At 45.4% G+C, this 25,946-nt stretch overlaps 2 protein-coding genes across 3 annotated transcripts in view; both read right to left on the bottom strand.

The window, feature by feature from the left end:
• Positions 1–1,731: 1,731 nt before the first annotated feature.
• angel2 (angel homolog 2 (Drosophila)) lies at positions 1,732–11,214 on the bottom strand. Of its 2 annotated transcripts, none has more exons than XM_061242370.1 (9): positions 10,960–11,214; positions 9,436–9,902; positions 8,916–9,136; positions 8,194–8,263; positions 6,837–7,285; positions 6,231–6,366; positions 5,692–5,761; positions 4,360–4,520; positions 1,732–3,558 (listed from the first exon to the last, which is right to left on the bottom strand). In XM_061242370.1, exons 2-9 carry the CDS (start codon positions 9,893–9,895, stop codon positions 3,407–3,409), a joined length of 1,719 nt encoding a protein of 572 aa, XP_061098354.1. In that variant the 5' UTR covers positions 9,896–9,902; positions 10,960–11,214; the 3' UTR covers positions 1,732–3,406. The 2 variants fall into 2 exon arrangements, with proteins under 2 accessions (XP_061098354.1, XP_061098353.1); XM_061242369.1 differs by lacking the exon at positions 10,960–11,214 and adding an exon at positions 10,385–10,578.
• Positions 11,215–12,861: 1,647 nt separating this feature from the next.
• galnt14 (UDP-N-acetyl-alpha-D-galactosamine:polypeptide N-acetylgalactosaminyltransferase 14 (GalNAc-T14)) overlaps positions 12,862–25,946 on the bottom strand; it is a 76,223-nt gene continuing 63,138 nt past the window's right edge. The window contains exons 11-15 of the mRNA XM_061242228.1: positions 25,423–25,515; positions 24,948–25,031; positions 23,013–23,157; positions 15,579–15,698; positions 12,862–13,787 (exon numbers count right to left, since the gene is read on the bottom strand). Coding sequence (XP_061098212.1) covers positions 13,629–13,787; positions 15,579–15,698; positions 23,013–23,157; positions 24,948–25,031; positions 25,423–25,515 — 601 coding nt within the window. The 3' untranslated portion in view covers positions 12,862–13,628. The remainder of the gene's footprint in view (positions 13,788–15,578; positions 15,699–23,012; positions 23,158–24,947; positions 25,032–25,422; positions 25,516–25,946) is intronic.

The raw sequence follows: 25,946 nt of genomic DNA, 5'->3' as shown, positions 1-25,946 counted from the left end.
GCAGCAACTTAATCGATTAAAATCAGTTTGCCATACTCATAAAGAAAATGCCTTGTGTGACTGTCAAGTGTGATCAAAAAAGCACAGACTGCCGTTTGTCATATCTCTCAGTATGGGGATAAAGTTTGTGCTGAGTTTTGTAAACGAGTTTACTGTGCTGATCGATTGTAGGATATTTTTTAATTCCGTATGTGCAACTTGGCGTGTTTTCTAAGGAATCAACTGAACTACGAAAAACTACGAAGTGAAAAGAAAACGAAACCACCGTTTACTATATGATGCAGCCTATACCTTGCAACAGCAATGCATATAATTGTCTGTTGTACCAATGTAGCAGTGTTGTATATTTACCCGTTTTTAAAAGCATGTTGTGAACCTCAACGCATAATCTTGCCGTTTTTACAATACAGTGCAATCTTGTATTAAACATATAATACAGTGAATTTTGCTATTTAACTTGGGAATGTATGCAAGTGAAAATTCCAGTGTTGTGAGTCAATTCCGTTTTGACTAATTAAGGACCCTCTCTTCACGTGTCCCACTAGCCCCCCCCCCCTTTTCACCCAGCGGAGTGACAGCTCAGCATGTGTTTGCAAAGCAGTGAGAACTCTCGTAGCATTTTGGCATTGACCTCGGGGGGCAGACGAGCAATTCTGACGGTGTCACTCATTTCAGCTCAGTGAAGGGTGCAGTAACATTGTGCCACTAGGGGCACGAGAGCAAAATGTCCATCTAACATGGACAACCAAATAACATGGCGCCAACGTGAGCAGTGCCTGCTGTTCAGTCTCTTCTAGCATGACTGGAACCAGACCAGACTCTTAAAGGACCGTCCATTGTTTTCTACGTTGTGGAAGATGATTTTGTAATGCGACTGTGGAAAAATGTACTTGAGCTGAAGTTACTGCTGTTAAAATGAAGTTGACTTTTGTTTGTACCTACTGTAGCATGTGTTTTAATAAAACAAATGACGTTTTTAAATGCCTTTGTTGCTGTGTTGCATTGATTTGCAAGCAAAAAGCACAATATTTGATTATCTGAAACAAATTCTAATTTCATCTGTGCTTTCCTTTCCCAAATTAAAATATTTTGATGCATCATTGTAATAGGATTGTGAAACTAATACCACTCCCTACACAGGCAACTATACCTAGGTTTCAAAGACCAAAATAAGGCATTTTTATAATTCAAACAAGCACACCAGGCCAAAGGCATTCGATCAGAAAGCAAAGAACGATGTGTTGACTCAAACACAGCCTAAGAGCTGGCCCGTTTTGCAGTCATCTGTGGTAGTGGCTGCCTCCAGTAATCTTCTTACAGCGGCAATATGTGACATACAGGCAGTGAAAGAACAGATTTACTCAATCCCTCATTTCTCATCTGCGAAACCACTTGGAATTCTGGGTATCCCACCTGCTTTTTTTCCCCTCCCTTCTCAGTCGCAGTGTCCCCAGAAGATATGCTGAGCAATGGGCACTCTTACCAAAATCCTCAAACGGTGAATTCATGTTGGATTAATTTAAAACGGTGTACACCTGATAATTACCATCAAAATAACATTGAAGTGATGCCCACACAGCTGAGAAGTACACCACGCGACAAAAATTATACACTTGGCAGAGTAATTAAAAAATATATATGATATCAAAAAAAGCCAGCCAACTAAAGTAAATCTTTATGGAATATTAATACCCCAAGGACACAGCTGACAAGAGATAATGGAACAATTGCGTTTCACTCGCCCCTTTATTTGCGAGAAACCAAAATTGTAGGGGACTCAATAACATAACGTAAAAACAAATTCAACATTACATTTTTACATTAACTGGGAGTGTGTACATGTGGATTACTGGCCCTGAGTTTTACATGAATTTCATTTGACACAAACATAGTTTGTGAAGCATAGATTGTGTAGGAATCCTCAAAGCTAAAAATGCAAGATGGATAAAATAAAGTTTTGGCACCAATCTCATCCTGTACTTTAAGGTCCACCCATCTGCAATGTTTAAGCGGCATGCGCTGGGTTATCTAGAGGAAAGGCAGCAAACAGAACAAACCAATGTAACAAATGATGCGGTCCAGTGAACATGCCTGTAAGATCTGTTAGTTCTCAGCTTCAGTGACACCATGTGCAGAACTACATTTCCTACAACTACATACACACGAGTACCACACGAGTCCCACGGGTGGAGTTAAAGATGTGTAGTCTGCTAAGTGATGCTGGTCCGCTTTAGGCTTGTACAGCACAATCCACATACATTTCAGACAATAACAAAAACACTCAGGCATGCTGGGAAGAAATTGCCTGTCAAGAACCTGACAAAGGCCATTCCTCACCTGTAGGTATACTTAATGAGATTTTTTCTTGTTTTTTTTTTTATTTTGCGCTGAACTATGGGTTCTTCATGCTTGGTCTGTTCTCTACCCTGAATGTGTACTAGATCTTTGCACCAGATAAAATGTGTTCCCTTGGTATTATGGGAACCAGTAAATCCAACTCGAACACTGTTTTACTTCAGGGACTTTCTGAATAATTTTCTCTCAGATTTAATCACTGGCAATTCAACCAGTAAACAAAAGTAATAAGACTGATCTCAAATACAATGGTGAAAATCTGCAACAAATCTTCAAGTCACCAGTAATTTGGTCTACTGGCTTTAAATAGATTTATTTCCTATTCAATACCAAGATCTTGTCATCGAGTAACAAAGCAGAAATTACTCTCCTGCACAGCAGTGGCAGAAAAAAAACCTTTCATGATATATAAAACACCTTAATACATGCGTTTCTGTCAGGCTCCTTGTATCCATTTACAATATAATTCTGCTAGGAGACAACAATATTAACGAATGGTTAAAAACTGAATAAAATTCTTCCTACCCACCAAAATGCCAACATCAGAAAAATAAAACTTTAAAATCTCTGATCTTCTACATGACTGTATGTTCAAGTAATAAATTATAATAAATCAATGCAGGTAAAGATGTAAGTACAACAGAAGAAGATTATTATAATTTGTTTTTAAAAGCCAGAACCTAACCAATGCAGTATCTACATATTCCTGGCATGAACAAGAAACATCTTGATGAGTCTGCCCTCACAGACGCACAAATACTGTAGGCCAGTCTCAACACAACGCATCTCAATGTGCACTCAACGTGATGCACAAGTCCTTTTAGAGAAGTAAACATTCATTGATGAAGTCCTTACACGTTTCCTGACTGACACAGTAGTCCATTCTTCTCCTATTTTGCTGAGATCGGCCCAGGTTCAATGCCATCTGTGCATCCGACGAAAAAGAAAGAAAAAGAAAAACATGTTCCCCGTTTTTCGACGCAGAGACACAGTGAACGAGGCCCGGGTGACAGTTTGTGCTGGTGAGAGTCCGCTGGCCGTGGACATGAGGTCAGGGACAGAGGCGGAAGCGCGTGAGCAGGGGGAGGTGGTCGGACGAGTTGCGCACGTTGGGCAGACCACCGGCCATCCACAAGTCCCTCTTGTCCACCAGCGTCAGTCTGGCCAGGAGCTGTAGCCCCCGCTCTGGAGCCCCACTGCATTCTGGGAGACAGACCATACCAAGGTCACCTCACTGACGTTCTCAGGTTGACAATTACTACAGACAGTACCAAGGTCACCCCAATGATGTTTCTCGCTCTTGATAATTACCCACTCTACACCCGCAGGGCCTGTATTGGCATGTGTCCAGACCTACAGTACGCAACACACAGACCGTCTAATAATAAGAAATAATAAGAAGCCGCTACAGAACCGTGCAAGCGGAACTTCATATCTAGAAAGGCTTATTGATTGGCAGGAAGTCGATCTAATTTATTATAAGCTCCTGCTGATTCAGCACTTCATGTGCGGTCCGCAGTAGCTGTAGTGTGCTGGTTACCTGGCTGTGCCACGTTGTGGTTTACCTGACTGAGCTTGAGTGCTAACGTGCTAGTTACCTGGCTGCACCACGTTGTGGTTTACCTGACTGAGCTTGAGTGCCAACGTGCTAGTTACCTGGCTGCACCACGTTGTGGTTTACCTGACTGAGCTTGAGTGCTAACGTGCTAGTTACCTGGCTGCACCACGTTGTGGTTTACCTGACTGAGCTTGAGTGCTAACGTGCTAGTTACCTGGCTGCACCACGTTGTGGTTTACCTGACTGAGCTTGAGTGCTAACGTGCTAGTTACCTGGCTGCACCACGTTGTGGTTTACCTGACTGAGCTTGAGTGCCAACGTGCTAGTTACCTGGCTGCACCACGTTGTGGTTTACCTGACTGAGCTTGAGTGCCAACGTGCTAGTTACCTGGCTGCACCACGTTGTGGTTTACCTGACTGAGCTTGAGTGCTAACGTGCTAGTTACCTGGCTGCACCACGTCGCTCTGCGCTGCGGAGTAGAAGATGTAGTCCACGGGGATGGCAGTCCTGGAGTGGCAGGTGGTGACCTCTTGGCGGCCGTCTTTCAGCCGGTGGGTGTAGGCCGAGGTGAGCCTCAGACAGTGGGCTATAGTGGGTCGGCAAAACCTGAGACGGATGCAAACATAACACTCAGAGCTTTGCGTGGCACGGCGGACATTTTATATGCCACAATTGGACATAAAGCTGCAGGAAAATGTCACTCACACACCCTGGCAATCCGTGTTTACACAGCAGCCTCCCTTAAAATGCTTCTAACTTTATGAACCGCCCTTGTTCTCAATACCCCTTGATTCTAGATAGTGTCCTGCATTCATTTTGTTCTTGTATTAAAGTCTACTTGGTACTGTGAAATAATCTGTGATGTACATGCCCTTTGGGGCCTCATACCTCTCTCAACAGAAGTAGAGAGAGCACTGTGCACTCAGTTGTGAAGGCTGGTTTTGCAAATTAAAGCATTTGCATTAGAACGAATGACAGTCATACGGCCGTTGGCCCTTTAAGGCCAGTGAAGACACAGAAAAAAAATAAAATAAATAAATAAATAAAAAGCCCGATATTCAGCGAAGCCCATAAGCATCAGAGCGACTTCTTCCCTCTGCATTAACACAGCAAGGGGGCACAGCTCCCCTGAATTGGTTGGGGTTCGCAGAGGGAGGAAGATATACTTTACCCACGAGGTAATATGTCCTCTGCGTTTGACCAATCCTAGTTACTTTGGAGCAGTGGGCAGCCACAGTGCAGCACCCAGGAAGCAATGTGGGGTTAAGGGCCTTGCGCAAGGGCCCAATAACAGTTCTTATCGTGGCTACACCGATGCTTGAACCACCAGTCACTACGCTAGAGGCTGTCCTCACCCATCATGTTGCAGACCGATCAAAATTTTTTACAGTCTGGTGAGCACACACTTACATAACCTCTTCCAAAAAGCATCAGTGCTGAGCTGTCGAGTGTGTTTATACACAAGACTGCAGGGGTCTCAAACTCCAGCCCTGGAGGGCCACAGTCACTGCTGGTTTTCAACCAGTTCCTTTCAACCAGCAGCCACCGTAGGCCTAGGAAACAAGGTGTACAGGCCCTTTAGCCAATCAATTACTTAAATTAATCAAAAACCAGAAGACTACAACGGCCCTATAGGAATTGAGTTAGAGATTCCTGCCTCACAGAAAACCTCTTGACACGGCAAAAAACCGGCCCCATCACCCAATAGCTAGCTTGGGTGATGGGCAACCCCAAAAAACCTGCTCTGTAGCTTTGGTCACAGTCCTGTGTAACTTACTGTTTGAGTGGTGCAACGGCTTCCTCTGTGCATTCTTTGTCTGAGGGACAGGAGGTCCTCCCATCAGCCACTGTGGAAGAAGACAGAACGATGGTCTTCCATCACACTGATACAAGTTAAGGAGAGCTTCCCTTGCCTGGTTTCCACCAGTCTCTTAATATGGTAATTTGGTAATGAGCAAAAAATTAATTTCACACAGGCATCAGGAAGTATTTTTTCCTCACAGAGTGGTCACTGTGTGGAACAGCTTCACAGGTTATGTAGTAGAGCCAGACACTCTGGGGGCTTTCAAGACCAGGCTTGACACGGTGTTAGACATGTCTAGTTTGAAGGTAAACGGTGAGCAATAGGTACACTGGTAGCAAAATGCCGAGCACTGTTAGGCTGAACAGCCTGTTCTCATCGTCATGTTATGTTTTATAATTACAGTTGCTTGTGGTTGTACCACATAGTCTGGTGCTCTAAGCCTGAGCTTGCCAACAGGGTGGATTTTAACAACACTGAGCTGATGGTTTAAAGAGACATAAGAGGGTGCGTACCGTGGAGAGACGGGTCACCTGCGTCGGACCCTGGCTGGCTCTCGTACTGGCAGTGCTGGCTGATGCCCACGCTCTGGGGCCAGATGGGCACGGGGAGGAGACGCTGGCCTTTGGGATTCTCCTCCTGACCGGACACCTGCGACCAGCAAAACCCAAAACAGCGCTTACCCACTGGTTCAAAGGTCATTAGGAACAACCCCCTACATTAGAAAAAACAAACACTGGATCACAAAAAACTGGATCAGAAAACAAGGGACGCTTCATGCTCCAAAAAACAAAAGGAATAATTTATTAAACAATTAGAACAGTTAGCGTTTCGGTTCACGTTTCAGAACCACGATGAAGTCTGAAGCAAAATGTTTACCATTCTCATGGCTTACTAAATAACACTATCATTTGTTTTTTTCGAGCATCAAGTGAGTGTGCAAGTCTTTTCTTCTATGATCCCATTAGGAATAACCCTCAATTTCAATAATTCATTCATTATTGTTAACTAAGCTTGCCCTTCATAAAGAAACACAAAGACAAGGGCACCAGCCACCATAAGCACTGGATGACCGTGTCCTTTAGCACTTCCCCTGACGATTACTTCGGGAAGGAGCTCACCGTCCCGATGGGGATCCCCTCATACTCCAACCTGCTGTCCCGGATGAAGTTGTAGAGGGGGGACCAGGGCACGGAGTTGAAGTCCCCGCAGAGGACGACGGGGCAGGCCGAGCCGTCCTGGAGACGGGACACCCGAGTGATTTCGGCCAGCAGCACGGCCAGCTGGGCCAGCTTAATGTCTCCCCGCCGGGGGTTGTACAGGAGGTGCGTGTTGGCCACGCACAGGACCGGTCCCGGGCCAGGGGGGGAGGGGGCACCGGGGGGGTCAGGTTGGTGTAGCGGGTGTAGCAGCAGCACCTGGCCCACGTTGTCCCGGTCCAGGATGGGCACGTCCTGGCGGAAGTACTCCACGGGGTGCAGCGACACCAGGGAGAAGCGGTCCCGCTTGAAGCTCACCGCGCACCCGTCCGACTTCCTGCCCGTGCGCCTCTTATACTCGCACTGGTACCCTGCACGGAAGGGCAGGAACAGGGGAACATGGCAAAGTCAATCTCACACATTATGAAAAACTCCACAAGCTCCAGCTGTCAGTCAGCTAAATGGCCAACTACACACCTCTGTTTGACAGGCTACTTTTACACATATATACTTAAGTTTGCTCACTGTATTTAACAAGAATGATGTGAACAGAACAATTGGGTCTCCCTACTGCCAACACCCCTAGCTGGCTACTTTCCTCACCTGGCTGGCTAAAAATATGGGGAACAATTGTGTGGTTAACGGTAATAAGGACTCCATTACCAGCTAACAATTAAAAATCTGGTTATTTCTGGGTCTCCCAGGACAAAAACATTAAGCCTTGTGCTCCCCCTAGTGGGAACATGGTATTTTCTGAGAAACCACAGACATAAAGGATCACTTGTAGCCAATCAATCTCCATCAGGGGCTAAGCTAGCAAGCATATTCTGCTCTTAATTATTTAAGTAGCCCAATTACTCACATGGTGTGCCATTTTAGCTACATGTTTTGGCAAGTTTAAGAATGATAGCTGAAGCCTCTTCTTGTGTTCCTATAACCTATTTGACTGTGGCATAATTGGCAAGTGAACTGCCTGCTGTTGGTGTATACAGTTAATTAGCTAAATGAGTCAGCGTAATTGGTGGAAATAAAAACCTGTACACAAACCGGTTCCCTCTCCTCCTCGGGAGGTTGCTGTGCCATTCAAAAAACTACATTAAAAGGTATAATTACCAAACTGGCAAATGCAATTTGACACATTAATAAAGTTTTTCTATATTAATGTGTGTGCAGTACACAAACCACAAACATTTTGCCCCAAATCGTTTCCTTCTTTCTTTCTTTTTTGTATGTATGGAGTGTTTGGCAACCAGAAAACAGGAAAGGATTGCTTGAATACCTAAAGACTCTAGACTGGGTTTGAGCTGATTTTGATAGTGGTCCTCTTGCACTTCTTGTAGACACAATATCTAAGGAGAAAAGGTTTTACAGGGCTAGAGAATGGAACATGTGGTTTTGAAGTTCAGTGATGTATAACATTGATGACAGCGACTGTGTAATTCATCATTAACAAATGAACAAGATGGTAAGAATAAAGAGTGAAGTTTCCGTCAAAAAAGCATGGTTTACTTCCTGCAAAGTGTTCCCGAATACACGCAGGACAACACCAGAAATAAGTATATCATATGGAAATTTTAAGTACACTACATTCACAGAAAATGTTGCCGACTGAACAACTTTCTCATTCAGTGTACTCAACTTATACACTCAATAGTAGGCAAGTAAGCGGTTTCGAACACAGCCATGGTAAGTCTGAACCTGTGGTTAACACTAGGCTGTCTATGGTCCTGTGTGGCCTGCAGGGTACGAAACAGCCACTGGCTGGTGGGGGGCAACTGCAGAGTCAGCAGAGAGCTGGTGGCACAACAGTAACCAGTACCAGTGTTAAGCACACTGTAAAATGAGCGTACTGACAAAACGAGAAATGATGGTGATTTAGCCACTGATGTAGTTTTTCTGGCCTTGTTAAGCCACCCTAGGCAGGTTCAATACCACATGGATGCATAAGAACATGTATATCTCTGAAGATACTACATACTGTGAAATGACTGCTTCACTTACATCTGCATTATGTATCTTGAGTTCCTTCAGTATGTTGGGGAAGCGATAGTTCCAGTCAAGTATCGACGAATGGCAGTGTTTGTATAAATAAGGGTTTTCCTGTAGGAGCTGCTGGGCCAAGATGTTGTATGACATCACAGAAAATTCAAAGGGCTTGGCGCCATGAGACTTTGATCTGTGCTTATGAAGGTGCGATAACTCCTCCCACTGTCTGTTAATTTCTGCCAAAAAACAAAGAGGCAAAGTTAGCAACTGAACACACCGTCTCTGTGGGGAAAAAAAAGAAGCATTAATAACACTGCAATAACTTGGAACCTCAGTGCTTCCTCCATCTCCACCACAACTGAAATCGTAACCCTACACTTATTCTTTGTGTCTTTTTGTCCTGGTACTCATTGCCGCTTAATTATGTCACTTAATGGAAGCAAAATGGTGCAATTGTATTTTAATTGCATCTTAATTGTGCACACTGTCTGCTAAATTAACAATAAACGAATCTAAACTTGACTGTTATGATTACCTGTGGGCTGTCCTAAGTTTGGAGGACATGTCTGAATTTCCTCCGGAGAAGGACCATTAGGAATCCCACTATTTGGGCACCCTCTTCCTTGCGTCTGGTGACTGGGTGAACGGCTGGGTGAATTCCGCAGCTTCTGTCCGTCCCTCTCCACATCTGAGGTTCTCCTCCTCTTGTGTGGAGGTTCCATGTTATCCAAGAGTCCGTGGGAAAGATGGAATGCCCTTTGATGAGGAGGGGAAAAGAACCGCGGTGTCGCTTGTCGCCAAGTTCCGAAATCCTGAGCGCCCGGGTTTCCGACGTTGACGTGAAAGTGTCTGTTGTGGTGAGACAGTTGAGGCCAGGGTGCCTGCCCAAACCACCATGAGGGATTGACCAGGCACGGACTCCTCCACCACCCCAATGATGCCTGTGCCGAGTTGGACCAGCTAGAGGCCACCGCGTTCAGGTGCCGAGTAAACATGGGATGGCTGCGAGAAAACAGGTTGCGAATTAAAGTCCCCATTGTGCAGTCAATGCCAGAGAAAGTCGCCAAGCGAACAACGTCATTGTTTGCATATAATGCGAGAGGCGAAGGAGAAAGACTGCAGATACGTAAAGCCGTTTGCCCCTACAACTGAACGTTATTTATTCAAACGTTCCCAAGCGGTTTATTTTAAACGCCAATGGTGCGTGCTAACGTAATGTTACCGTTTCAACGCAGGTTGGCCAGCTAAGTATATAGCTAGATACTGTAGCAAGTAGCGCAGGCAACTAAAATGTTCAGCATAACGCGAGCATCGGACTGCCAGATATCAAGCTAACCAACTTCACACAACATAATTAGCTAACAATAATACACAAAAAAACCAGCAAGCAAGAAATGTACTATACATCCAGTTGTGTATATTGAACGAACAAACTCAAAATCGCTAGCTAGCTAAACAAAACAGCCCGTTGACCAGTTACTTACTGGGGTGTATATGGATATTCATAATCGGAGTTGGGGGGTCGGTACATGTATGAAAACCAGCATAAAAATATACTGTTTGGCTCCAATATTACTTTACGATGATCCACTTTCTGTTTTCGAGCTAACTAATAGAAAAAAGACATGCTTTCAAATAATCGTTGCCTATGCCTACAGATTCTTACAGGCCGTATATGAGTCCTGTGAATATGACGTCATACACTCAGAATTTGTCACTTTCTAAATATAGTAGCCTTCTGGGAATTGTAGTCTTTATAAAAGTCTATCACAAACTTTACAAACTGCATCTGAATGAAGGATGTTAATGTTACATGCGGGGTCGGACGTGTTTCAGATATCGTAGCCACACAATACCCAGCAGAACGAACAACTTGCTAACAAGCCACACTTTTAAAATCAAATTAAATTACTGGTAAGCTAGCGAGCATGCTAACACGTTATCTAAGTTAGCCAGCTAGTTGTACGGACATTCAGATACACATTAAGATAGTGTACCCACACAAATGTCTATTTGCTCTTTTGCCTTAGCGTTAGCTATAGCCGTAGCAGATACGTACCTGCGAATGGGATACTCCTAGCTAGCCGTGTTCTTTGGCAGGATAGAGTTAACTATATTACAGCAGCAAACAGGTAACTTCCTCTAGCAAATTAGTTAAACGGTTAACATAGCTACTTCAATGTACCGTTGTTCCAAATATATAACGTTCGTAATAAATAAATGTAGGTTTTGTCATGCTGACTTTGCAGCGTCCCTTCAGCGGTTCTGTGTCATTTTAGCCCACAGCTAACGTTACGCGAGAGCAGCAGCTTAACAGAATGTCGCAGTCTCAACCCCTGGGTATACGTTACCCAACATTTGAAATCTCATAGCTACGTTTTGCACTTTAGTTGTGCATTTCTTACGATCAATGATGGCTATTATGGTGATGCCTGGGTCCATGTACGAGTATGCACATTCACCCCGTTTCTGTAATTTTGCAGGCTGGACAAACAGTTCTACTATGAAATGTGCACACCTACTGTATATGACAGGAGCAGAGTTCTGGATGATAGTGATTGGTTAGAAACCAGAAAATGGAAGTTAATGCTGTGAAAGTAGACACCACCGGGGCTCTGGGCCCGTAACAGGGAGAAGAAACAAAATACGGTTGAATGCATTCTTTCAATGTTGGATATAAAGAACGTGAAACCCTGACTGCATTGGTTTTAAAAGACTACATCATTGTTATTGAGACATGTCTGCCATAATACAGTCTTATATAATATATAATGGGTTCAGAGGTTTGTGTGTGTGTGTGTGTGTGTGTGTGTATTGAACATTGATTTAGGATAACAGGTGGGGCCTGGCTTGGTCCGGAGGCCCTGGCCTGAGGGGAGGGGGGGTTGCTCCAGTCACTGCCCTCACTGAATGGACACCAAGGTGCCACAATTAGCTAGGTTATGAACTTGGGCCTATTAATAAACTTGAGAAATTCATTACGTAATGAAGAAATTGAGAAAAGTGCAAACAAGCATTTATATTACAGCAATTAACAAGGCAATAGTAATACCCAGTGGAAAAGGCTTTTGTAGGATCCTCAAAGAAAAAGGTATGGGTTGTGATTTCAGTTAGAATGCTAAAGGAGCCGTAGAATGATTTATATATTTATGAGTTCTTGCTTTTAAAAGTGATGTTTCAGTTGGCTCTATAGCAAGTTGTTGTGGACAATTTCTGTGGACAAAAGTGACTACTATCTTTTCCATATTATAATGAGTCATAATCAGCTGTAGTTCCTCTTTTATGATAACTGTTGATTAGACCAATAAGCATACAGTAGCAGAATGTCAACTGTGATTTGACTACTTCATTGAAAGTTGGAGGTTCCCTTGCATATTCTATACAATGTAGAAGGCAAAACAGAAGAAGCTGAAAGATACAAACCTAATATTGACTTCCTGGTCTAGCAAACATAGTATGTACCTAGATGTAATATGCAATTCTACCTCATTAATCTCTAGGTCTTTATTGACACTGGTGCAGTCATTATTTTCTTATTTATTATCTCATTAATCCCTATTATCTTGCTTCCTCGTTTCTCAATTTTACATCCTGTGTTGATTACATTTGAGCTATTCATTTCGTTAGTTGTCTCTGCCTTTATTTTTTGTTAGGTTTGTGGTATTATAATATTGCATTATATCAATTAAATTAGTTGTATGTTGCTGTGATGGATTATTTAAATACATGAAACACCTATATGATATCCCAGTTAGCACAAAACATTCTCACAATATATGATATTGTGATAAAACATATGAGTAACACTGCAAGATCCTTTAGTGCGATCATACCAATTTTCCCCCACTTTTTGCCCCACTTCCCTCTGTATTTCTTTGCCAACATCCTGGGGAGGAAATCAAATTCATATAAATTACAATAAGAAGGTAAACAAATTCAAATGCATTAGCAAACACGCACACGTTTTTTATATACTTTTATTTTAATTTCTGTATCCAACACATCCATCAGCAGTGGATAAATATCAGCATGGAAAGTCTGTAATCTTCATGGTATTCAGGAGCCAGTAGAAACGCATGTGTTAATGTATGTGTCAAGTCCTTGTTTAAAAAAAAAAAAGAATCACAATCATGTGAATCACAAGTGTTCAGCCGCATGGACATGCCTGTTTGGTGTTCTGTACGATGTGCCAATTAAATATGCCCCCCTGACTGAGGTCAGTGTAAATTTTAAACCTAAAATGCATGACTGTTCTTCTTTAACCCACCATAATGAGCCACTTGTTTAATGGCTTTTCACATCATGGCTGACATCAACTACAGGACCGAGGCAGCATTAGCTCTTCCTCTTGCTGGTAATTAATGCCACAGCAGTAGACTTATAAGGCTTCAGTGACCGCTGCAATAAAACATGAGATCTCCAGTGTCTTCCTGTCCAGTGACATGACATGAGTCTTCAGTCCTGCTAATTACAATGCTGATTGTATTTGTAGTAAAAGAGGAATCACTCAAGTATCCAAATCGCACTCTTAAAATAGTTTGAAATCTCTGTCACTGACAGATTGAAGGGGGGGGTATCCCCCCCCCCGTGTCGGCCATCTTTGGTGTCGTATGTTCTGCTTCCCTGGCCTCCGCGTCTCTACCAGCAGAGTTCTGAGGCCAGGTGAGTGCTTTTTGGTCCCGCCTTTGCGCACAGCTGACCGCGACGGCGTTCCTCCATCTCCTGCGATCACGAGAAGGGCACCTCCCATCTCTGAGTGTAGGCAGACAGTTCGCAGGGGCTTATGACTAGCATCTTGCTGCTCTCGATCCCGTCCAGCGCCATCTCGCTGTCCAGGCAGTAGTGGGAGGCCAGGTGCTCGATGTGAGTTCCAGACTTCTGCCATTTCTGGGGAGCAAACCACAAACAACAGTGAAACATTATAATTACAGTTATTTAGCTGATGCCTTTATAGATTGAGCAGGGGCCTATCCCCCCTGGAGCAATGTGGGGTTAAGGGCCTTGCTCAAGGGCCCAACAGCTGCAATGATCTTATTGTGTCAAACCTCTGGAGGCAATGTACACTAAAGTAGCGGGGTCAATGGATTTATCTCATCATTGTCACCATGTAACCACTAGGTGGCTCTGTTACCTTACATTTTCACATTTGTGCACACAACATAAATTGGGTCGTGGTAATACAGGTAAATCAAATTTATATGAGTTTGTTGATTTTGATTTTGATCTTTAAATTATGAATAGAAATGACCTGTTTTAAAATCAATTGCAGTTACTTACTCCCGCAGTTATTATTGTCAACACAAATTTTTACTTTCTCACATAAACCAGTTAATCTTGGCTGCAATATCTACCTTGTGCCTCTATCTTTGAATAACTCCAAATCAATTATGTAAGGCACACTAAAATGAAAATCATTATTCACTGGTTTACTTCATGCATATTTTTAGACATAATTGAACAGAAACGCTGTTCTGCCCCCGATCAAAGAGAATCCCTTCAGATTGCCATGACACATCTATAGCAGTGGGGGACCGCTTCTCTAATTGAAAAGGAAAATAGTTAGAGCTAAATTAATTAGTATTCAGGGTTTGAAGGGCCTCAAAGTCATTCTTGTTACTGGCTTTTGAATCGCAAATTATATTGAGACACGTTCCTGGGCTCTACCTAGGATTGAGACAGCCCGAGGGATGGTATAAATGTAGCTCTAATTAGCTCGCTGTACAGTTTCCAGTTTCTCTCTGTGAGCGGGAGGCTAGGCGCACTGTTCTTCTTACAGCAGGGAAATGCACCTGAAGAATCTTCGGCTGTGTAATCGCCGTGGCCACAATAAGGACGTAAGACTGTTTAAATTCAGCCGCCGAGATAGTGTTCCTGGCAGCGGCGGCGAGATAAAAACTCATCTGCAATTCAAAAAAGGTTAAACGGAGCACTCTAACTCCAAGCTAACCGATCGATCTGAAGATGCTCTTCGAAAACACCGAAATGATAAATATGTCCTTTCAACGGTGATATATAATTAAATGGCCTATTTTTTCCGCCAAGGTAAGCTGTGAAGGCCAAGCTACCGAATGTAAACCTAGGATGTATCAGCTCACGTATGTGCGAGCCTCCAAGCTCTACCAATGTAAACAGACAACCAAGAAGGTTAGAGACATCTAATTTCCTTTACTTTACCCATTTCTCTCTCACCACTGTTTTCACTGCTGAGGCATACCAGCACACAATCAAGCCTCCTTTTCCCAAAACACAGCCCTACTCTAATGCATAAACACACCCACACATACAGCAATAGATTCCACCAGCAGACGGTTCAATTTATTCGCCTTTTTAAAAATAAACAAACCCTACATTACTGGCTTCCTTGAAAGTCGAGGCAGCTTTCCTGCTACCGCTAATTTGAGTCTTAAGATATACAGCAAATTGCCTGTATAGGTATATGCCTTGAGAGCGGGAGCAGGAAAGCGCAGTAGCAGCTGTCTGCTGATTCCAGAGGACAGAGAGGCTGCAGGAAGCATCTCGGGGAGGGGGGGGGGGGGGAGGGGGTGGTGGGTGGTGGGTGGGGGCGGGGGGCTCTCAGACAGGCAATCAGAGGCTGTAAGTGAAACTTGATTTATGAGTTGTCAGAAGTGTCTTTCTGGGTTTGTGGTTCCAGACTGCAGCATGGCTAGGGATCCTTACTTGTTTCCCGTCTCCGATGTTGCAGGGCGTGAGCAGGACCTGGGAGGCCGGGAAGGTGGTGGCCAGGGAGAGGCAGTGCTGCTGCTGCCGGATCTGCTGGCCGTGGGTGTACAGCCACTCCTGGGGAGGGTTACAGAGTTAACACACTGCACTGCACTCTGAGGGGAGTATTGCAGAGAGTTAACACACTGCACTGTGTACTCTGGGGGGAGTATTGCAGAGAGTTAACACACTGCACTGTGTACTCTGAAGGGAGGATTACAGAGAGTTAACACACTGCACTGTGTACTCTGAAGGCAGGATTACAGAGAGTTAACACACTGCACTGTGTACTCTGAAGGCAGGATTACAGAGAGTTAACACACTGCACTGTGTACTCTGAAGGCAGGATTACAGAGAGTTAACACACTGCACTGTGCACTCTGAGGGGAGGATTACAGAGTTAACACACTGCACTGCACTGTGCACTCTGGGGGAAGGATTACAGAGAGTTAAGATGGCAGTCAAGCAGCCTACCACTAGCCTACCCTGCTGCCTGTTGGGTTCCACATTCTGGGCCCTAGTTTGAATCTGCACTGTGTGCCAGTGCCGACTGTGCCCTAGTGCAGGGGTCATCAACCCTGGTCCTGGAGAGCCGCAGGGCACGCTGGTTTTTGTTTTCACCTTAAAATCAGCTCCCGATTCAGACCCAAGAACCAAGCTGAGGTTAGTTCACCGAGTAACAAACTGCTTTAACCGACCCAAGGAGTGCTGAGTAACATGGGAAGCCAGCGCGCGCTCTGCGGACTCTCCAGGACCAGCGCCGGCGACCCCTGCGCTAGTGTCTGGCAGCCCTGCGGGGCGACGCCTCGCCCTCCCCACGGAGGCAGCGTCTCGGCCCGCTGGGATTTCGGCCTTTCATTACACCCCGCCGGCCCACCGCCAGCCTGTTGAGCTCCGAGCCTGATTAGCAGACCGTGGCGCGAAGAGAAGTGGCGCTTGGCATCACACGCTTCGGGGGAGAGCATGTTCCCGTCTGGTCTCTCCCGGCTGGGTAAAAATAGCTCGCAGCGACGGACGCTTCTGAGAATACAATGGGGCTTTCCAAGTTCAGAGAAAAAGGGCAAAAGTGTCCAAATAAATTACAAATAGACTACATTGCAAAAAAAAAGTCTGCCTTAACAAGTGTTTTAGTCTTGTAATTAGACTCAATTTTCTTTTTCTCTCAAGTAGAAAATTTTTTACATCTTCAGGCTTCACTTGACAAGTGAAATTTTCTCACCCCATTGGCAAATCTTAAAATGGGTCAAAACTGTCTCTCCTCATAGGCAATGGGTTTCACTTATATTGCAAAAAAGTAATAGACATAAGATTAAGTCTAAAAATAAGACTAAAATATTTGTTGAGTGACTTATTTTATGGTTTTTGCCATGTACGTACAATGTTTTTGCTCACTCTCACTACATAAACTATTATTGCATCCATTTTGAGAAATGTGCTTGTAGAGAAACTGCAAACTTATTTGGGAGGAGGCATAACATAATAAGCACAGGACAAGTCCTGCAGCGAAGACTAATGTGGTCAGCGCCTAGCCCAGTGTGTGCAGCATTTTTGTGTCTTAGTTCAAAAGTAGTGGGATACATACAGGCTCACATACAGGATTTATTATGTTGATTGGATCCACAAGGATCCGATTACTTATATTAAGCCACAGTGCACACTGTTTAACGCTATAATATAAGATGGAAAGTCTGTTGTGAAGACACCGTGATACATTTTCTAAAGGATTAAACGGTTTTGTGGAAAGCCTGATATCCCCATTAGGTTCTGGGACTACTGTTTCCATGGGTATACAGATGCATCAGATCACAGTAAAGCAGTGAGCCTGCCCTTATAAATGAGTGTGTGTGTATTATATACATTATGTAAGCAATGTACACACGGCCATACATTTAAATATACAACGATAACATCTGTCGATTAACATCTACTTTTCAAAACATGTCTCCGTTTAATTGCCTCATGAACCCATAAATCCCTGCCTGGCACACCCTGGCATTAGAGAAGTGCTGACAGCCAAGGACACCTGAGGCCATACGCAGACACGCAGATGATAACTTGAATGTAATTGAAAGCAATTAGGAAGGCATCTGAACCGCGGCAGTAATGAGATCCTTCCCTTCTCCTGCACTCTGCCTTCAGCACTCAGCAAGGTCAAACAGTGACACTCACTGAGCACTTTATTAGGAACACCCGTACACCTACTTATTCATGCGATTATCTTATCTGCCAATCGTGTGGCAGCGGTGCAGTGCATAAAATCATGTAGATACGGGTCAGGAGCTAGGTCAGGAGTTAATGTTCACATCAACATTTTTTTATCTAAGTGACTTTGACCGTGGAGTGATTGTTGGTGCCAGACAGGGTGGTTTGAGTAGCCGATCTCAGAAATTGCTGATCTCCTGGGATTTTCACACACAACAGTCTCTGGAGTTTGCAGAGAATGGTGCGAAAAACAAAAAACATCCAGTGAGCAGCAGTTCTGCGGACAGAAACCCGTTGATAATGAGAGAGGTCGGAGGAGAAGGGCCAGACTGGCTAAAGCTGACAGGAAGGTGACAGTAACGGAAATAACCACACATTACAACAGTGGTATGCAGAAGAGCATTTCTGAACACACAATGCATCATAACTCTAAGTGGATAGGCTACAGCAGTAGAAGACCAACAAGTCTAAAAACATACGTCTCGTAAATACCTAATAAAGTGCTCACTGAGTGTGTATACTTTAGCTGCATAGCGTCTTCAGCCGCGGCTGTGTGAATATGGCGATGAACAACCAGCCCCTCCCGTCTTACTTCTGTCCTGTTTGTGCACGGAGACTTCATTTTTATCACATTTTCTACAGCGATTTATGGCTTCAACTGATTCTGCCGAGCGTGGGACTTTAAAGGGGGGCACGCATCAAATATTTAAATGCGTCCTGGAAATGACTGGGTAAGGAAGGGCAGGGGAGGCAGAGCTTTCCGAATGTAGGTCAGCGGCTCCCATCTCAGGTGTGTTCAGACTGCCGCTTCCGACACATTCTAACGGTCAGGTGACAAAAGTCTGTGCAGAGAGAGTCAGGTCAGGCGGGGATTTAGTCAGGCACGGCAGCTCCACTCTGCCAGCGATGCAATATTCAAAATCTTTTCAAATGTGCTTTACAAGAGTATTAAAACTTTCTGAAAAAAAAAAAAAAACCCAAGGGAAAAAAAGTGCAAGAAGGAACATTCCAGAAATGTAAAAATGTCAGGACGGGAGTTGATACCGCTGCAGGGACGCGATACTGCGCTGAGTTCGTAATTAATTCAACCCTTATACCCTGCGTTCGCTCTGAGAACAGTGTGTGCATACAGTAGGCTACGAGTACGACGCACAGTTAGGTTGCCTAGTTAGCGAAGGAGAAAGGAAGCTTGTCGAAGCCACCGCTCGAGACGTGTCGGTTTATCGGTGACGCAGCCTTGGCGGCTGAAGTGACTTGGCACCAGGCCCGCGGCGTGGGTGTGGAGATCGAGTGGGTCCGTTAATGAGACACCGCTGGATTACGGGATAAACGGCGGGAGGGTCGATTCATGGCGGGCGGATTAGAAGGTCAATGAGCAGGGGGGCGTTAACATATCTCCGCATAATAGGTTCAGCTCTGAAAGTGGAACGTTGGTCCACATTCAACGTAATTAGGTTGAGATTATAGCCCTCCTTTATGATGACCGGCAGGGCAGGGAAATATTAATTTAATGTTGGTCTGCCCAGCTGTGCTCCTAGCTATAACCATTAACCAAGGGCGCCAAGCTCTGGTGTCTGAGAGGCCAAATGCAGTAGCTACTGTGGACAGTCACATTTTCCTTGTGCTCATATAGATCTGACTCACTCAGCAGGTCTCCTGCTGCACCCACTGCACTGGGAGTGCTTTCATCAGGGAGAGGGTATTATGTTGTCCCAGGCCCTGGAGAAGGGGTGGGGCAGCGGGGGGAATATTACTGTCCCAGGGCCTGGGATTAATATAATAATGTACTTTCATTACATTTCATTACAGGCCTGGTCTTCATCGCAATATCAAAAAGCTATCAGGTGTCAATCATCATTTCCTCTCATAAATAGCAGCTGCAACCTTTCTTCAGAAAAAAATGATTAATTGGTGGTAAGACATACATGTTTTTTCACCTTCCTGAGTTTGGACTTTTGTTCTCCAAGTCAAAATTTAAATAAAGTAAAATCACAGGTCTTATTTGCGCCAACACTGTTATGTGATGTAATACGCTAGGTTACAAAACAAGGATTTTGAAAAAATATATAGGTGCTCGGTGATTTTGTGGTTTATTCTAAAAATGTTGAACATACACTCAACCACACAGATGCACTGGGTTATGCAGTTTGTTTTGCTCAGTAGCACATACTAATTGTGCTGTTTAAGCCATCATAAACAATCAACACTACTCTTAACATAATAATACATTTAGTTCTGTTATTATTACCCATAATGGCAATAACAGTGGTAGCTACATCACAATACTCCAAATATTCTCTCATTCTTTCATATCCATGCAGGAAAACTAGAACAAACTAGTTATATAAGTATATGGAAACAGCTCTTTCCTTTGTGTATTTTGTCTCCCATTGAAGCCACTGCCAATGAAAGTGTCTTTGAGAGAAGGGTGGTAGTTATAGCAAGGGGTAAATAGCTTACAAATGACCACTTACAGCAAATACGCCTCTCCACCAGACAGTGGAGAGAGAGTGGCTGAAAGGAACTAAAGTATACTCTGTACCTTACTCTACACCAGGGCTGCCCAACCCTGTTTCTGGAGATTTACTGTCCTTTGAAACAACCCTAATTTGGCACACCTGATTCTACTAATTACCAGCTCAACAAAATCACTAGCTGTTGAATGAGGTGTGCTTTGTTAGGGTTGGAGTGAAAACCTACAGGATGGTAGATCTCCAGGAACTGGGTTGGGCCGCGATCTAGATCTACTTCTACTTCTGAAATCTAATCTAGACGGTAGATCTCCAGGAGCAGGTGCAGCTACTTCTTCTACTTCTACCCATCCCAGCAGTAGTTGTGGTGAGGGGTCCCACAGGGTGAGGCATTGTTGGCCAGGAAGGAGGGTTTCAGCAAGCATTGGGACAGGGTTGAGCAGCCCTGCTCTACAACCTCAGAGGGTATTGTAGGATGTGTTGTGGGTAAGTGAGCGGACATGATGTTTGGGATGCAGCCTACACATCCATTTACAGTCCGCTTATTCAGTTGTACTTAGCCACTAGAGTACAGAATACACTTAAGACTAGATTGCATCATCCATCCATTCATTTTCTACACTGCATCATCTGGGACACAGCGGGAGCTGGAGCCTATCCCAGCATGCAATGGGCAGGAGGAAGCAATACACCTTGGACAGGTTGCTGATCCATTATAGGGCACACACACACCATTTATTCACACACTCATGCCTACAGGGCAATTTAGAGTCTCCAGCCATTGAATGAGATGTGCTTTCTTAAAGCTGGAGTGAAAACCTACTGGATGGTAGATCCCCAGGAACAGGGTTGGGCTTAACCTGCATGTCTTTGAGAAACCAGAATACCCAGAGGAAACCCACATGTACATGGGAAGAACATACAAACTCCACGTGGACAGATCATGCCCAATTTCTTTGACATGCCAAAAAAAACAAAAAAAACAATTGGGAGTCTGTAAGCAAGTCAGATTGGCTGGGAATGGTGTCTCACACCTAGCAATTTGTGACGTTAAGACCTAACGTTTTTCTTTTTCTTACGGTTTTGGTCCCGATCGGAAAATAACGATCTGCGAGTCGTATAGTGTGAGTCCGCCTTTTGCCTCATAAAACAGTGGATGTGCTGTCTGTGTTCCATTGGAATAGCAAATGTTTAATGTGATGTCATCTTTATGGAGGATTTCATGGTAGCTGTGATAAATGCTTGGAAATAATATTTTTATGTCTGTGGGTAATCCATTTTCTGCCTACCCCGGACTCCATAGGGTCCAGGTCACTCCCGCACAGCATAATAATTTTCTGCTGCAAACATCCAGAGCAGAAAACAAGACTACTGCATCTTATTAAATTAGTACGCCCAATTAAAGTTTTGCTTATTTCATCCTCAGATATTAAATAAAGAAAAAAAAAAAAATCCCACCCTAATTAGGTTCCTTGGTGAATTAAATCGCGTGGCAACGTTGCGACAAACAAGCCTGACCATCTGAACCCGTCCCTGCCTCTGTCATCGCCCTTCCGTTTCACCAGTGTCTCATTTGCATCGCCTAATTACCCGTCAACAGGTAGGATGTAGGCTGGAGCTGGAATATAACGAGCTCCCTCGCTGTCACGGGGTAGTGCGTGTCGTTAAACGAGCGAGGGGAGGCGCGTGAGGCTCGTAATAAGCCGAGACGCGGGGAGAGGAGGCCCCTGGAACGGAGAGGGGCGCTCGACAGACAGGCGACATGGCAGGCGGCGCTCTGGAAATGTGCTTATCTGCAGAACGAGCGATTGTGACTTGTGTCTGTTGCCGCGTGTTTTCCGGGCGTGCCGGCAGCTCTGACGGTGAGGTATCCGTTGTTAGGCGGGCTGAGCGCGACGGTGACGGGCGCCGGAGACAACTCCCGCCGAAGCGAGATGACGCGCGTCCGCCCGAACGCGTGACCGTGTGGCGCGACCTCGACCGAGGGACAGAGGGGGTGCCCGTCCCTGCGTTAGCTCACTCCTGGGAGTGTCTGTATGTGTTTGTTCAGTGCGTGCCGATCACTGGTCTTTATGTGCACGGGATGGGATAACGTTACATAGATCATACCAGGGGTGCCCGATCGTGTGCCATAGAGAGCCGAGAGTACAGTATGCGGTTTTCATTCCCACCAATCGCTACACCAGTTGATTTCTTTCATTCGTTCCCTCCACTATGGTTGAAGGTGTGTTAATGAGTGAAGTCAGCAGGTGCAGTGAGTGGTTGGAATGAAGACCCGTATGCTCTCGGCCCTCTGTGGCCCTTGATTGGGCAACCCTGCTTTATACCATCCGGATGATATACGTCATGCATGTGGTCTGCACAGCTCTGTGCGTGCCCCAGGCTCTTAGCCTCATACAATATGTGCTGCTGTTGGAGTTCCATTTCCAAATGTGTAGTGTTTTCATGCCTCTGCAGGATGCATTTTCAAAGACTTCAATGGACCAAGGTCACTCCCGTACACAAACCATGTGTCTTTTGTGTGTCTGTAGGCATGTGTATGTGTACATGCAAGTGTATGTGTGTGTTTTTGCATGTGTGTGTGTATTCGTGCGTGCCCGCATGTGCATGTGTGCATGCGTGCGTGTGTGTGTGCATGCGTGTGTGTGTGTGTGTGTGTGTGTGCATGTGGGTGTTTGTGTGTGTGTGCGTGTGTGTGTGTGTGCGCGCTGTACAGTACCTGATTGAACGCAGGCACCGCCTTGGTCCCCATGCAGGGTCCCAGCGTCAGCACAGGGAGGTCCTGCCCCTCCACCTTCCGAGATTCCAAGCAGTTCTGCCTCTGTCGGATCACACCCGACTTGATGTCGGAATCATCTGGAATTCTGGGAGAACAAGAGGTGCAATGAAATATTCACACTCAGCAGTAGGCAGACGCAATGCATTCATTAAAGTACTCATTTATTAACCGTATTACGGATTTTTCCCCGCTGTTTTCTCCAGACTTTCAACGGCCAATCGCATTCGTACAGTACGCCCATCCCATCACCCCCTGCTGCTGGCTCTGGCTGCTCTCCACACTGCAGTGCACCAGTTCAGCTGCGGCCATTTTAGAGGAGTGCTCCTCATCTGCAGCTGGTGCAGGCACCCGATTGGCTGGGATAGCTGGTCTTGTGCAATGAGGCAGGGACAACACACACTCTCACAAATAAAGGTATGAAAAGTGCCTAAAAAGGTACAAATTCTTGTCACTGGGGTGGTAAACTATAGGCACGTAAAAATACCCCTAAACCAGCAATATAGAGTATAATTCATTTGTACCTTTTTTGCTGGGAAAATGTACTCATTTGCAATTTGAGCTTGGGAAAAGCCCTTCACAAACTAAATGTATTATTATTATTATTAGTACCCAAACAGAACACTACTGTACTTTCAGGGTACATTTGGGAAACATTTGATCCTTGACAAACTAAAAAACTTGCCTCCTCTGTCACTGAGAGTGCACTTCTGAGAGTGCAGCCTCCCCAATACCAGCCTCCCCAGGACCAATCACACGCTGCCCCGTGGGGGTCCTGTCCTCAGGCGGGAGTGACGCGGTCAGGAGCGTGGCGGGATACGGGCCGTGACGCGGTCAGGAGCGCGGCGGGATACGGGCTGCGGCACGCGCCCCCGCGCTCATCCATTACCGCCAGGAGACGCGGGAGCCGCGGCTCCGTTAAGATGATGGCCGCCGCGTTCGCTCATCGCCCTGACGGATCCATAAAGCCGTCGCCCCCCGCGTGTCGAGAGAGAGGGGACAAACTATTTAGCGGGCGCGTGCGAGCGCGTGTCACCTCCCGCGGCCCGGCCCTAATGTTTTGTCAGATAATGGCGGTGGTGAATTACGCCGCGTATTAAAACGTACCGTTATGAATCGCACTCAAGGGCAGGTGCATTCATCAGCGGGACACCCAACGCACAGCTCCGGCGGAGAGAGATGAAAATTCAGAGTAAATAATGAGGGAGCTGCCAGCGAGCCTGCTTCATTCACTTAGTCAGCAGAGAGGATGCTGGAACCGGTGGGGGCAAATTCATCAGAAACCACCCCCCCCCCCCTTCCTCCCCTTCCTCCCCCTCCTTTCGAGCGCAAAGTCATTTTTCACTTTCTATCAGCATGCTGATGATACCGCAGTCAACAGACTCGATGCTACCGACTGGGTCAAGCTACGCACGAGAACACACAGACAGGCAACCGTCTCCCGAGACGAAATGAGGACAGCATTCATACAGTGCCAATCAGGCGATCGGACTGTTATAGCTGCCAACCAATTTCACCGAGAAGCCACAATTTCGCAGGGAATTCTGGGAGATCTATAGAGATATCCATTGATCCAGCCGGTGAGAGTGCGAGGTGGAACCAAAAAAAAAACAACAACTGAAAATGGTGAACAATCATTATTATTACTATGAATATATACAGTGGGGTCCATAAGTATGTAGTTGTATAGGGCTGTAGTTCCTATATGGTTCACTCCATATGGATGTAAATACCCTCAAATTAAAGTGTGGATTTGTGAGGGTATTTACAGCCATACGGACAGAACCATTTAGAAATTACGGCCCTTTTGTGTCACTGCCCAAAAACTTGGACCTCACTGTAAATGAAAAGTGTGTGCAGTGTGGCATGGGCCCTCACTTGAGCTCTGGGTAGACGTTGTCTAGATACCACTTGAAGGATTTGCAGTTGAGACTTCTGCGCAGCTCCTCTCTGCCGCGAACGCTGATGAAACAGGGAGGGGAGGGGGGGATGGACAGGATGAGGGAACAGCCACTTCAATAACCCAGTCCACTTCTTATCATAGAACAGACAGTGGAGGGGAAAAATAATAATCAAGACGACACCACACCAGAGTCATTGGTATTCCACGCAGGGCCGAGGAGTGGTTCGTTCTGGAGAACTCTCCGGAATGCGCCACTTTGAGCCCCCCCCCCCCCCCCCACCCTCGGCTCCTCCTTGCTCTTTCATGTCACGCTCGCTAATTATATTTTGTAATCAGCCCCGCCGATGACTCTGTCATCGCTGCTCAAAGTGCGGTTTCGCCACGCTCCCTGTCTGCGGCGGAAATTGGCGCGTCGCGTCTGCGGAGACGATGGAATCCGTCGCCACTCACTCTCCGTAAGGCTTTCCCCGGGCGGCCGGACGAGCAGAGTAGTAGAAGAGCTTGAACTCGTCCATCCACACCTCCGCTGTCCGTCTGGTGTTCCTGAAAGCCAATGACATGCAATGAGGGCCCGGTTACCGGGCTGTTATCCGGGTTCAGTGTCAGTCTATGCATCCTGGTGGATTAAAACGGCCTCCCGAGCGGTGACTTCAGCGATGTATCACATGATCACACTCAACAGTTTTAAATGTTACAATTTGCTTGGATGAATGAATTACGAAATGAGAACAAAATAAGTTCTACAAAATCTATTACCTAAGCTCTGAGTCTGGCACAATTTTTCCCCTAATGGTACGGAAAGTGACCAGTCCAGAGTTTTCGGTCTTGAGACTCTAAACATTCTTACACACATGTTTTTACTCGGGGGCTTCTGTCGAGACTTGACATGCAAACACCTTAAATCTGCTCCGCTGCCAGTAGCTACGATAGCGAGGGTAACTAAGGCTCCGAGGCCTATGAAGCGCTTCAAACTC

The sequence above is a fragment of the Conger conger genome, chromosome 5, assembly GCF_963514075.1.
Source record: "Conger conger chromosome 5, fConCon1.1, whole genome shotgun sequence".
In the NCBI taxonomy this organism is placed as follows: Eukaryota; Metazoa; Chordata; class Actinopteri; order Anguilliformes; family Congridae; genus Conger; species Conger conger.
This window is presented reverse-complemented; position numbering and strand designations above follow the sequence as displayed.

Coding starts and splice junctions, on each gene's coding strand:
- angel2 (XM_061242369.1), bottom strand. CDS start 10,431: ATGTACCGACCCCCCAACTCCGATTATGAATATCCATATACACCCCA. Junction 9,903..10,384: donor GAATATCCATATACACCCCA/GTAAGTAACTGG, acceptor GTTTTCTCGCAG/CCATCCCATGTTTACTCGGC. Junction 8,264..8,915: donor TCAAGATACATAATGCAGAT/GTAAGTGAAGCA, acceptor TTTTCTCCTTAG/ATATTGTGTCTACAAGAAGT.